The sequence below is a fragment of the Enhydra lutris genome, unplaced genomic scaffold (genome assembly GCF_002288905.1).
Source record: "Enhydra lutris kenyoni isolate GAN:26980312 unplaced genomic scaffold, ASM228890v2 scaffoldscaffold7, whole genome shotgun sequence".
NCBI lineage: Eukaryota > Metazoa > Chordata > Mammalia > Carnivora > Mustelidae > Enhydra > Enhydra lutris.
Window position 1 is genome coordinate 10898416 of NW_019154091.1, and position 14034 is coordinate 10912449.

A 14034-nucleotide genomic window follows, 5' to 3' on the forward strand; every position below is an offset into this window, starting at 1 on the left:
AACCAACTGACCTGAAGTTCTCTATGGATTGCTTTTTAATTTAGAGTTCAATTTATTTAATAGATACAGGGCTAGTATTTTTTTCTAATATTTTATTTGAATCAGTTTTGGTAATTTGTATTTTTGAAGGAATTTTTCCATTTAATCTAAACTTTAAATTTATTGGTATAATGTTCACAAGATCATTATACTTTTAAGGTCTGTAGGCTCTGTAGTGATGTCTTATTATTCTTAATAGTCTAATTTATGTTCTCTTTTTCTTGATCAATCTAATTTGGGGTTTATCGGTTACATAAAAAAACTTTTGATTTTGTCAATTTTCTTTTTTTTTGGATTAGAACTTTATTTATTTATATGAACTTTATTTATTTTTTAAAAATTATTTTATTTTATTTTAAGTAGGCTCTATGCCCAATATGGGGCTCAAACTCACAACCCTAAGATCAAGAGTCACATGCTGTACTGATTGAGCCAGCCAGGCATCCCTGATTTTGTCAATTTTCTATTTCATTTATTTCTCATCTTCTCTTTAGTATTTTCTCCCTTAGACTTTGGGTTTAGTTTGCTTTTCTTTTTATAGCTTTTTAATGTGGAAGCTTCCCTGTGGTTGTCCACTTTTTGTAGTATCTGTTTCATTTTCATAGTTACTCATCCTCTTTGTATTTTGCCAGGTTTCTGCAAATGGTAACTATATGTCATAGTCCAGTAAAATCAGTTTAGTATGATAATTTTTAACAGATGGAATAAATTACCTTGAGGAAGATTGTCTTTTCCCATTTGTACTAAGTGCTTAATGGGCTTATTTATGATAGCTCTGAGTATAAGGGTGAATTAGTTTAGAAGATATTAGGATCTAAAAGATGAATTGATAAAAGAAATTTTAAATGTCCTTAGTGGCAGAAGGGGTATCTGCCTCCAGACATACCCCATATATTCATAAAAGTGCTGAGATGGGGCATCTTTTGTTCACCTCTAAGGTAGAATTAGTCTCTTTCTTAGCTTGTTTTTGATGTTGATGCTTCCATTGGGTCTTACCATAAAATCTTCAATGGACACATAACTCACCAGAATTTTGATGGAAAAAATCAGTTCCACTCCATTTATCTGGATTTTTTCAAAGGAGGGGTTGTCACCAGTCACATTTCAGTAGACTTTGCCTTTAAATGCCAAATAGACCTCTCTGACTGAGTTCACAGACTTGATCTGTGTCAAGGGTATGAAGGTTTTTTGACTCTCAGTAATAAAGATGGAAACTGAGGACCTAGAGAGGTACCCTTCAGGGAAATGAAATAAAACCTGTCAGATTGATGATAATTAAGTTGTTTGACACCTTCATGATTTTGCCCTTGTTTGGGAGTGATGAGAAAAATTTCTTGTTTTCACATATAGTGAAGTATTTGAATTTGAGGGTATAGAGGTGCATTATATACCTTAAATGGTGTTCCTTCTCACTGTTAACATCATAGTTTGGGGAGCACATATAATCTCTTATATCACCCACTGAGTAATTTGTCACTTTTGGAACCCACTCGTCAATCCATGAAAATCACCTCTGAGCTGGTTCTTGTTCTTCTTCCCAAGGCCCCTGTGGGCACAAAGGTTCTTTCCATTTCTAATGGGTTCAAAGTAAATGGGCCCATTTCTACTCCATGTTCTAATCTCATGGTTCAGAACTCATGCAGAGGCTTCTATATCATATTGGAGTAGGGAAACCTTTTAATACTAAAGTCTTTTTTTGCCTATATACTTTATGGAAACTTTTTAATGTAATATCTTGCATTTCTACTCTACCAACTATGAAAAAAGGGCTGGGTAAACACATCCAGCATTTTACTAAACCTTACCCCTGATTCCAGGTCTCAGCCCAAAAAACAGGGCAAGGTTTCCCCTTTTTCAAGGCCCTCTTACATCTGTGCATCCAGCTCTCCTTCCAACTCTCATCTTGCAGTGTATTTTCATTACCGTAATATCCTTTGTGATTTTTTTTCTTTGATACAAGGAGTATTTCTTTATTTCTTTATTTACAAATTTATTTTATCTTTTTAGAGATTTTATTTATTTATTTGACAGAGAGAGATCACAAGTAGACAGAGAGGGACACGGAGGGCGGGGGGGAAGCAGGCTTCCTGCTGAGCACAGAGCCCAATGTGGGGCTCGATCTCAGAACCCTGGGACCATGACCTGAGCCGAAGGCAGAGGCTTTAACCCTCTGAGCCACCCAGGTGCCCCTCTTTATTTATAAATTTATTTTAAAGATTTATTTTATTTATTTAAGAGAGAGAGAGCATGAGAGGGGAGAGGTCAGAGGGAGAAGCAGACTCTCTGTTGAGCAGGGAGCCCGATGTGGGACTTGATCCCAGGACTCCAGGATCATGACCCGAGGTGAAGGCAGTTGCTTGACCAACTGAGCCACCCAGGAGCCCGATACATGGAGTATTTAGAAGTATGTTGTTTACTTTCCAGATATTTGGAGCTTTTCTAGATAGTTGTTACTAACTTTTAATTTAATTCCATTGTGAACAGAGAACATGCTCTGTAAAATTTGGACATTTAAAACTGTATTAGGGCGGGGCACCTGGGTGGCTCAGTGGGTTAAAGCCTCTGCCTTCCGCTCGGGTCATGATCCCAGGGTCCTGGGATTGAGCCCCGCATCGGGCTCTCTGCTCAGCGGGGAGCCTGCTTCCTCCTCTCTCTCTGCCTCTCTGCCTGCTTGTGATCTCTGTCTGTCAAGTGGATGAATAAAATCTTAAAAAAAAAAAACCCCCCAAAAAAACCTGTCTTATTTATTGCCCAGTGTATGGTTTACCTTGGTTAATTTTCCATGTGCACATAGGTATATTCTCTGTTGGTAAGTGTTCTGTCTATAAGTTTTAATTAGTCAAGGTGGTTGATAGTGTTTTAAAAAATAGGTTTTTTTTTTTGTTGTTTATTTGAATATGGTTGATACGCAATGTTACTTTAGTTTCAGCTGTACAACAAAGTGATTCACGACCTCTATATTTTCTGCTATGCTCACCACAATGGTAGCTACCATCTGTCACCAGACAACTCTATTACAATACGATTGAGTAGGTTTCTTATTCTATACTTTTTGTTCTCTTGATATATTCATTCCAGATAATGTTTAACCTTCTTTATCCTTGCCTTCCCCTGACCTCTGGTTGTTTTGTCAATTCTGAAAAAAGGTGTTGTTTCCAACTGTGATTGAAGATTTACTTATTACTTCCTTTAGTGCCCTTTTTAAAATTAAAGTTTTACGTGACAATGAAAGACTTTATTTCTGTTTTTCCTTCTTTCACATAATCTTACGATTTTATAATAATTATTTATGGGAAAGTTAAGTATCATAGAGATATATATCAAGTACTAATTTTAGGGTTGCTTGATAGGAATTGTAGCTATATGAAAAAGATAATGACCTTTCTATTTAGACCTTTGAAAATCAGTGAGGTACAGTATCCTATGAATGCACTTTTCAAGCCACTTTTAGAAAGTAAAAGTAAATTTCTGGGACTAAAAGTTGAAAAATTTCCAAATTTAAATATAATTCTGGTATTGTATAAATACCCAACTTCAAATATGTGGCTAGTACATCTTCTAGCAACCTCTCTTTAACATATTATTAAATTTATACTGATTATAAAGTACATCAGAAATAGTATGCATTCAAGAAATGTTACTTTGCATCTGGTTTTATTTTCACTTTAAAAAGGTTGATCTTTAATATGTGGGGTTTTTTGGGTGCATAATTTCATTTTGTCAAAACAGTAGAAGTTCTTTCTTAAAGCTGTATCTTCATTTCTTTATGCTTGTAGCTTATTCATTTAGGTGTAGAAAACTTACATTTAAGGCACAAATGATAACAAGTCTTTTGTATAATCTGCTAGGGTCTAGAATTAAAATAAATCTTTTGTTTTTCTGTTTGAAGTGAAATATTTCTTTTTTACTTTATTTTTTCCTACACTAATCATATTTTAAAGTTTAATATCTAGAAAATACATAATGTGTTTTATGTTTTCAAGGTAAGCGGCAAAGTGCTCTGTATGCATGGGGGCTAACACAATGAATAAGTTCTTTAAGGTACATGGAAAACCTTTTCTGGCTGTTGTAGACTTGAGGGTCAGATATATGTACAGTTTTGGGGGACATCCATTGCAATAGATGAGACTGGATTTGACTTAAAATCATCTTTATCTGTCAAATGATCAGATCAGATTTAAGGTGTTTTCAGTTGTGTTGTTTTATGACATTAAATTATTATTTTTACTTCTGAGCTACACAAGAAAGTTTAAAAACTCAATTATTAATTTAAAATAATAATTATTAATTTTTAATGCTTATTAAGAATTGTAAATTATGCATTAATTAAAAATTTGTTTCTTAAATATTTAGAGTATCCAGTATGAAGTTGGATCTTCAGAAAAAATCTGAAGCCCTTGAAAATATTAAGCAAATGCTTACTAAGCAAGAGGAAGAAAAAAAAATCCTTAAACAAGAAATTGAAAATTTAAGTCAGGATACAAAGATGCAGCACAAGGAATTAAATAATAAAATTCAAACAGCAGCAGCAGAACTACAAAAAGTGAAGATGGAGAAAGAAACTCTAATGACAGAGCTTTCTGCAACAAAAGAGAATCTATCAAAAGTTTCTGATTCTTTGAAGAACTCCAAAAGTGAATTTGAAAAGGAAAATCAGAAAGGAAAAGCTGCTATATTAGATTTGGTTAGTTGTTTATGTTTACTTAGGTAGAAGTAATTTTTATCTAAAATGTACTGGTTTTTCTGCTTAACCCACCATTGACTTTTTATCCTACATTTAAATGATTTCAAGTAATTCTTATGAGAAAAGGAATTGGGATTTCTTAACCTGAGAAAAAGATATTGGTGTTTGTGTGTAAAATTTCCAGAGGCCCAGGAAACTTTTAGTTGAATATACAGTTTTTGTCTATTGTTGGTATGATGTTGGGTTTGGGAGAAAGTGCTGCCTGTTTGTCCTCAGAGACATTTTCATAGAGAATGTAACTGCTGATTCAAGCATTATTCTCTTGCCTGAAAAAAAACAGAAAAAAAACCCAGAGGATCTTGATGACTTTTAATTCTGGTATTATAAACTTTCCAAGTTGTTCTAAAGTTTTGAATGTTCTACAACTCTAGATAATGTCATGTCTTAGAGTTACCCTAAAACATATTTAAACTATATGAAATAAAAGTCACACAGTTTCAGGAAATGCTAAATGGGGAATGTACTCTCAGAAATCCATAGGATGCCTGGGTGGCTTAGTTGGTTAAGCATCTGATTCCTGATTTTGGCTCAGGTCATGATCTCAAGATCCTGGAATCAAGCCCTGTGTCTGGCTCAGTGTGGAGTCTGCTTGAGTTTCTCTCCCTCTGCCCTTTCCCCTGCTCATGCGTACTCTTTCTCTCTCTCTCTCATATAAATAAATAAATCTGCAAAAAAAAAAAAAAAAAAAAAAAAAAGAAGTATTTTAACCCAGAATAACAGAGTAACAGCATGTTACATGTTACAGCATGTAGCAATATGAGGGTCAGTGAAAATGTTCAGTAGCACAAAAAATATATAATATTAGCATGTTACTTTTATGTTCCTTTCTGTTTGGAGAAAACATCTCCTATCTGTACAGCTTCCCTCTTAAGTATTGATTATTCTTTATTTATATGAATTTAAATATATTTATATATGGCATATATAAATATATATGTAATAGAAATCATATATATAATAATATGTGATTATTCTTTATTGTTTTAATACATTCTTTTACAAAAATTTCCTTTTTTCCATTTTCTTGACGATTGTCATTCTGCTTTTACGAGCTTTTTTTAAAAAGTAGCTCCACGCCCAACATGGGGCTCAAACTCAGGACCCTGAGATCAGGAGCCGCAGGCTCTGCCAACTGAACCAGCCAGGCGCCTCTTTTGTTATTCTACTTTTTTTTTTTTTTTTTTTTAAAGATTTATTTATTTATTTATTTGACAGAGATCACAAGTAGACAGAGAGGCAGGCAGAGAGAGAGAGAGAGAGAGGGAAGCAGGCTCCCTGCTGAGCAGAGAGCCTGATGCGGGACTCGATCCCAGGACCCTGAGATCATGACCTGAGCCGAAGGCAGCGGCTTAACCCACTGAGCCACCCAGGCGCCCCTGTTATTCTACTTTTAAAATGGCATGACAAGTTAATTAATTGTAATTAATTGTGTGACCTAAAATTGTGGTTTCCAAAGTGTTCTACTGCTGGTTGATGATAGAAGCTTTTAACCTTTTTCCATCCGTCTACCTTTATTGCTCTAATATTTGGCTGTTTTATAACTCAAATGGATGATTCTATCCCATGCTAACCCATCAATGATTCTAGTGTGTTTCTATGTGTGGATCTTACTAAGCATATAAATCAAACTTCTTAAGCTTACTACAGATATCTTCTGTATAATGTAGTTTTTATATTTTTTAGGAAAAAACTTGCAAAGAATTAAAGCATCAGCTTCAAGTGCAGATGGAGAACACACTTAAGGAACAGAGTGAACTGAAAAAGTCACTCGAAAAAGAGAAGCAGGTAAGATTTTTTTTCTGTAATGTAAAATATGTGAAGAATAATAAGGTCTGTATTTTCAAAATTTCACACTGATACTTAAGTCAAAGGAGGTTTATGTCTCTGAAATGTGATGGATCACAAAAAAATAGTTTAAAATTGTCATTTATGTTCTACCTGCTGCTAAAAAGATTTAAGCTAGTTTATAATAAAAGACCCAAAATAAAGGATTATAATTAATAAAGTTAATTGGGCCAATTTACTGTAGAGTTATAACTAGATAATTTAGATTAAGGAACATTATTATGATTGAGAAAAATACCTTGATAGGCTTTCCATAGAAATAATATTTTAACAGCTCTTTATTTCATGGACATTTATATTTAATGGTATGTTAACGTTGTATAACAACAGATTTTCTGTGGTTAATGCTTTTATTGCTCTCCATCTAAAATAAACAAGCAAATGAGTAAATAAATGGATATAATATATAGTTGTTATTCTCTGAAGACCTACCTCTAGCAGTCCAGGCATGTAGTTTTTCTATAGAGATCTAATTTGATAAAGCAGCAAAATCTAGTCTTGAGAAGTCCTTAATATGATTGTAGTCTGGTTGTTGCTTGAAAGGATACCACTTGTGTTTTAGATGCCAGTCATTAAGTGGCAAAATTATGGTGGCTTAGTGCTCAAGCTCCGAATCCGTTGTCCAGATTTATATCCTGACTGTGCTATTTGCTAGGTGTGCTGTCTTGACTTGTTTTAGGCAGATTACTTAATCTCTCCATGCTCCCATTTCCTCAGCAGTAAAATGGGGCTAATAAGAGAATCTATGCTGTAGGATTATGTTAGGAGAAAATTGGGTTAATATATTTCAAAGTGCTTGGAACCATTATAACAGAATAAAATAAATGCTCAGATGTTAGCTATCATTTTATCATTGGTTATCATATTATAATCATCATCATTGTTACACTGCCTGACTCCCTGTTTTGCATAAAAGTTGGAGATAAGCTGAAGCAACCATATGTAGTGGTGAAACTTTTCAGAAGTAACTTTGAATATGGTCAAATGCTCAAGTTAGGTTCATAATGAAATATGCATAAAACATGAAAACATGACTTTGGCTGGAAGGACTGGAGATCATTGTAGTTCACGTTGGCCACAGAAGAACCTCAGTGTCACTTCTATATTTTGAACAGAAATATATCCTAGTAGATTATAAAAACATGGTAGTAGCACAACATACCCCAGATCTCTAAATGAGGAAACTATTGCATGGTATAGTTTAATGTCATCAGACAGATCCTAAACATATTTGCCAAAAATGATTTTAGTTGTATCAGAGTAAATAAGGAGCTATTCTTTCTGATTAACCATGGCCAATGAGCTAAGTTAGCATTTTGAGACTATTCTTGAAAGACAGTAGACATTCCAGCAGTCCAAAGATTGATATTAATATTCCTATTTTCTGTGATACAAGGTAATACTAGTCTAGCTCATTTACAAGCTCTATCCAAACACATACTTACAAGCTAGAAAGGAAGGTAAGATTAAACAAATATTAAAGATTAATCCGGCATGTTATCTAATAGGGAATAGCATCAGTTATGAACTCTGTTTGATGGCAGGGATTTTTGGTTTTATTTTTATTATTTTTTTATTTTTTATTTTTTTGTTTACTACTTATCACCTGTGGCCACCAGACTTTGTACTTTCTACCTAGAGTTGTACCTGGCATGTAGAAGGTACCCAGTAAATGTGTCTTGCTTGAATGATGAATGCTAAACAGATTTTATTTTCTTTTAGACTTCTCATCATTTGAAAGTGGAACTCAATTCAATGCAGGGACAAGTTGTACAGGCCCAGAACACTTTAAAACAAAAGGAAAAAGAAGAACAGCAACTTCAGGGGAACATAAATGAGCTAAAGCAATTGACTGAACAGAAGAAAAAACAAATTGATGCACTCCAAGGAGAAGTTAAAATTGCTATTTCACAGAAGGTAGTAATATGGTATTTGTTTACTTTTCATGGGAAGAAAATCTTTGCAGTTAAGATAATGTGATAACACAGATGAGTTGCAACAAACAAAAATTTATATGCTCAAAATTCTTCTAAGTAATTTTTCTAAGTATTTTAATTATGTAATTAAATCTATAAGTCTGGATTTCCATTCACTAACCATGTTTTTAGATAATCTTTACTTAAAATTAATCATCTGATAGACATAAAATTACCTTTTTATACACTAATATAATTAACACTTAATGTTATGGGAATAATTTATACATTTCTAGGGCATTAGAAAATTTTAAAGGATTTTAAAAGTAAATGATCCATATTAAGGGAAGATAAGAACAAAAACCACAAAATGGTATGTATTAAAGAAATTCAGGAGTGTAGGTTTCGTATAGTTCTAATTGTCTGATATTCTAAGTTACATCTTAATGGTTTTCATTTCTAAATGATTCTAATCTTTTTATTCTTAAATATATTTTAATACTTGTCTGTACAGGTTGACAAATGGATTGTACTTAATATTTGAACAAAAAGAACTTTCACTACTGTTGCATGTCATTTGGTCAACAGAGAAGAGAGAAGTGAAATGTCTTTTTTTTTTTTTTTTTTAAAGATTCACTTATTTACTAGAGAAAGAGAGAGAGAGAGAGAGAGTGTGTGTGTGTGTGTGTGTGTGTGTGTGTGTGTGTGTGTGAAAGAGTGGGGTGGGGGTGTTCGGGAGAGGGGCAGAGGGAAAGAATCTGAAGCAGACTCCCCACTGAGCATGGAGCCTGCTGTGGACTCCATCACATAACCCTGTCTCACAACACTGAGAGCATGACCTGAGCCAGAATTAAGAGTCAGGTGCTTAACTGACTGAGCCACTCAGATGTCCTGAGAAGTGAAATCTCTTTTATGTAGAACAATCAAAATATGTCATTAAGAGTTAGTTATCACATTACTAGAGAAAAAAATTTAACCTTGCAAATAGGTATTTTATGTTGACCACTGTATAACTATAACTGTGTCACTTTACAAAAGAGTAATTTTCTAATAACTCAAAAGTAGACAAGTTTTCATTTTTGGTGTTATACATAATCATAAGGCAGGATATAATTATCACAATACATATTCTGTTGTATGCTTTGATATCTTGAAGTAATTATTTTCCCCCAAATTTATTGTCCTCATATCCAGGTATTCCCCAGATCTTCATTTTTATAGCATAATAGTTTCATAAATTAAAAAAAATAAAGCCCAACTATTTTAGCACATTTTCTTCTTAATTAAATTATTAGTTACAATAGGATTTATTTTAGATTTATGATTAATGTATATTGATCATACTTTGCATGAATTTATTAGACACCTTAAGAATTATGAGATCTTAAAACAAAAGTATTATGAGATCTTAAAAGAATTATGAGATTTTAAAGGAAATGTTTTTATTGGTAGTTGTCTTAGTTTGGATTGCTATAACAAAAATACCATAGACTTGGTGGCTTAAACAGTAACTGTTTATTTCTCACAGTTCTGTAGGCTGGGAAGTCCAATATAAAGACAAAAAATAAATAAAAAATAAAGACACTGGCATATTCGGTGTCTGGTAAGGATCCATTTCCTGGCTTATAGACAGATACTTTCTTTTTCTTTCTTTCTTTTTTTTTTTTTTTAAGTATAACTTCTTTTTTTTAAAAGATTTTATTTATTTGTTTACTTGACACAGAGAGAGAGATCACAAGTAGCCAGAGAGGTAGGCAGAGAGAGAAGGGGAAGCAAGCTTCCCTGGTGAGCAGAGAGCCCAATGTGGGAGTCTATCCCAGGACCTTGAGATCATGACCTGAGCTGAAGGCAGAGGCTTAACCCACTGAGCCACCCAGGTGCCCCTAGACAGATGCTTTTTTGCTGTATCTTCATATGGCTGAGAGAGAGATTATGTCTCTTATGTTTCTTCTTCTATGGATACTAATCCCTAATTACTAATTCATGAGGGCTATACCCCCATGACCTATGGCCTCCTAAAGGTCCCACCCCAAGTACCATCACATTGTGGATTTAGGCTTCAGGGCACAAACATTCAGATATGGCTATACTTAATTTATGTTAGTATATGGATGCTAAAATAAGGAGCACATTTTTTAAACTTGGGAAGGATAGCATTTTGGAGAGTGTTGGTGGATAACCAGTTGCTATAAATTATATTGTTATAAAAAATATTTTATTTATTTGAGAGAGAGAGAGTGAGAGCCAGAGAGAGAACCTGAGTGGAGCGGAGGGGCAGAGGCAGAAGCACACTCTCCACTAAGTAGGGAGCCTGATGCAGGGCTTGATCCCAGGACCTTGGGATAATAACCTGAGCCAAAGGCAGACGCTTAACCAACTAAGCCTCCCAGGTTAGTCAAATCAAAATTAGTCAAAACCAAAATTAGATTTTGAATTTAGAGTAACTAGAGAATCATTAAAAGGCAAGTATAATTTGGTTTTGTTGAGGAGCACTGTAACATGGAAAGCAGGATAAATTTTGGAGCTAGGCAGAGCTGAATTTAAATTTCATGTGATACACATTAGGTTTATGGTCGTGGGGGAGTCATCTTTCTGAGCTAAATAAAATGGAGTTGTAGAGTTGTTGTAAAGATTGAGAAAATGTATTTAAAATATGCAGTACTGTGCCCAGTGCAATATAGAAGCAAAATACTTGTTGGCTATCATATGGAAGTATAGCAAACTATGATCTAAGTGTGTCGATGTGCATGGTCAACTCTTCAGTGATGGTCTTGACAGTCACTGGCCCACAATGAAACAGGAAAAATAAACATAATGTTTAAATGGATATAGATACGTATGTGTATGCACTTATATAACACACATACACACACACACACACACACACACACACACACACACACACATACACACACACATTTTGGATATATATGATTGTTTGGGAGCTGCTGATCAAGGATCCTGCAAGTAGGATCTTGCAAGTAAGTCAGTGGCCCCTGCACCAACTTTATTTGAAATCTATTGTGGGAATACAGAATGAACAGGATAGGGCCCCCAGCTCTCAAGGAGCTTATAATTTAATGAGGATATAGGTATATAAAGAAAAATAATGTATAAGGGAGAATGAAATAAGAACTTAAACAGAAATATGGAAAAATAGAACTTAATGGAAATTTTGACTGGCTTTCTAGGGAGTTAGCATTTTAATTGGGCTTTTGGAGATGATTATAATTTTGAAAGTTTAAAAAAGTAAATTAGACATTTCAGGGAGTTAAAACAATATTACCAATGTTTCCAAGACTTAGAAAATGTTGTTATAGAACATTAGCTGTTGGAGTGCATGGTAAATGGAGAAGTGAGGGGAGGGATAAGGCAACAGAACTGGATGAAGTCAGATTACAGTAGATATTGTATCATTGTTTCCACTTTAAAATTTTAATATTGGAGTATTAAAGATTTTTAAGAAGGGAGGAATGTGATCAGACCCATTTTAGAGCAAAAACTGGTCAGTTTGTGAAGGGTGAATTGTAAATGACTGACCCTCCTGTATTCTCCTTTGGAAGTTTGGGTTTACTTCTATTAAAACAATTATCAAACTGTTGCATTGATCCTTTTTTTTTAAATTCCCCACTAATATATTTGAGTTCCTCAAAGTTGGAGAACTGTGTCTTTGATAAATAAGCCAGCCAGTAATTGTTATAAACGAATGAATCAATCAGTCTGTCAGAGTAAAGATAATGAAGTCTCAAATATGAGCCCAAAGGCCTTTATGGTCATTACTGAGACTTTGCAGAGGGCTTAGTTGAGAGCCATGAAGGTGATTAAAGAGAAAGAAAACTAGATTTTGGGGGGGAAATGTTAAAGCAAAGAAGTAGTATTCTATAAAAGAAAATATGTAAGACCAGTATAGTCTTCAAGGTGAAAAAAGATGTCCAGGAATTCTTCATCATGAAGAATCTAAACTAGAGGAAATGAAAAGGAGGTGACATGGGATGTTATAACATATAGAGAGGTCAAACCCCATTTCTTCCATAGGTATTAACATGACCTCCAGTCAGTCTGCATCCTGGCTCTCTTGAATGCATCCCCTTTTCTCATTTCCTAGGGCCACGGTCTTAGTCCAGGCTATTTTGTTCTCCTATACAGGCTATTACAATAGCTTATTAATAGTCATCCCAGGCTTTTCCACCTCCAATCTGTTTGTCATTCATTCATTTAAGAAGTATTACTAGACACCTGTTTTATGCTGTGGCACAATTTTAGGTGTTGGAGATATAGCCACGAACAGACAAGGAACCTGTTCTCATGGAGCTTACACTTTGTTGGGGAAGAAATTAAACAGGGTGATGTGAAAGCCAGTGATAGGACAGAGTCCTACTAAAGGCTGGGTGATCAAAGAAACCTCTCTGAAGAGATTTGAGTTGATACATGAAGTCAAGAGCTGTTTGTACAAAGGTCCAGGGAGACAACTAGTACGAAGACCTTAAACTGGAGAGCTAGCTTGGTATTTTCCAAAAACAGAAGACCAACATAGATTAAGTATAGAGGGAGAGAAGAAGAAGAATGTGAAATGAGCTCAGAGAGATAGGGGCCAAAGCATATACATGCAAATATATGGATTATAAGACAGTAGAGAATGATATACTTTGTTCTAAGGATAGTTAGAATCAGTTGGGGAATTTTGAGCAGAGACTGGTGCAATCTGATTATGGGGAGATAAAGGAGCAAGCAGAGAAGGCAATGAAAAACTGTTGGCAGTAGTCCAGGCAGTACATGGTGATAGCATGAACTAAAGTTTTAGGAGTGGATGGTTGGGAATATATTTTGCAAGCTGAGTCATCGGGACTTGCTGATAGGTTAGATGATGAGAGACGATAGAAAGAGGAATCAAGAATAATTCTATGTTTGTGGCTTGTGCAGGTGGGTAGATGATCATATTTATGGGGGGAAAGTAGCAGCTTTTTGATGAGCAGAGTTCTACTTGAGATAGATTCTGTCAGTCATTGAAGTAGATTAGAGTTGTCAGGGAAGTACTTGATCATAATGAGCCCCGAGTTCAGGCAGAGAGGTTGGGGCTAGAGACATAGTTCAGGAGTCAACTGTAAATAAATGATATTTAAAGCCATGAGTGTAGTTGAGCTCTTCTAGAAAGAGACTGTTTATAGAATAAAAGGAGGACAGGACAGAATCCTGGGGTCCTAGAATATTTAGAGACCAAACAAAAGAAGAGGAGCTAGTAAAAGATTTAAAGAAGGAATGACCAATGAGATAGGTGGAGAACCTAATGTACAAGGTGCCCTGGAAACCAGGTTGAAAAATGTTTGTAGGAGGGAACATATCAGCTATTTCAAGTACTGCTGGGAGGTTAAGTAAGAGGTGCACAAGGACGTGAATGTTGGGTTTTGGAGCAAGGGGTCATTGGGCATTTCAACAGAAGTTTCACTGAAGTTGTGTATTTATTTTAAAAGCCAAGTGCTTATTTTCATACTG

The 14034-nt window shown here is 34.7% G+C and overlaps 1 protein-coding gene across 2 annotated transcripts in view; it reads left to right on the top strand.

Moving 5' to 3' along the window:
* The window catches only part of LOC111142206 (early endosome antigen 1), a 115359-nt gene that overhangs the window by 85203 nt on the left and 16122 nt on the right, over positions 1-14034 (top strand). For both annotated transcript variants that reach the window (XM_022495233.1, XM_022495234.1), the window contains 3 exons: positions 4393-4723; positions 6467-6568; positions 8351-8545. In XM_022495233.1, the coding sequence (XP_022350941.1) occupies positions 4393-4723; positions 6467-6568; positions 8351-8545 (628 nt within the window). The remainder of the gene's footprint in view (positions 1-4392; positions 4724-6466; positions 6569-8350; positions 8546-14034) is intronic.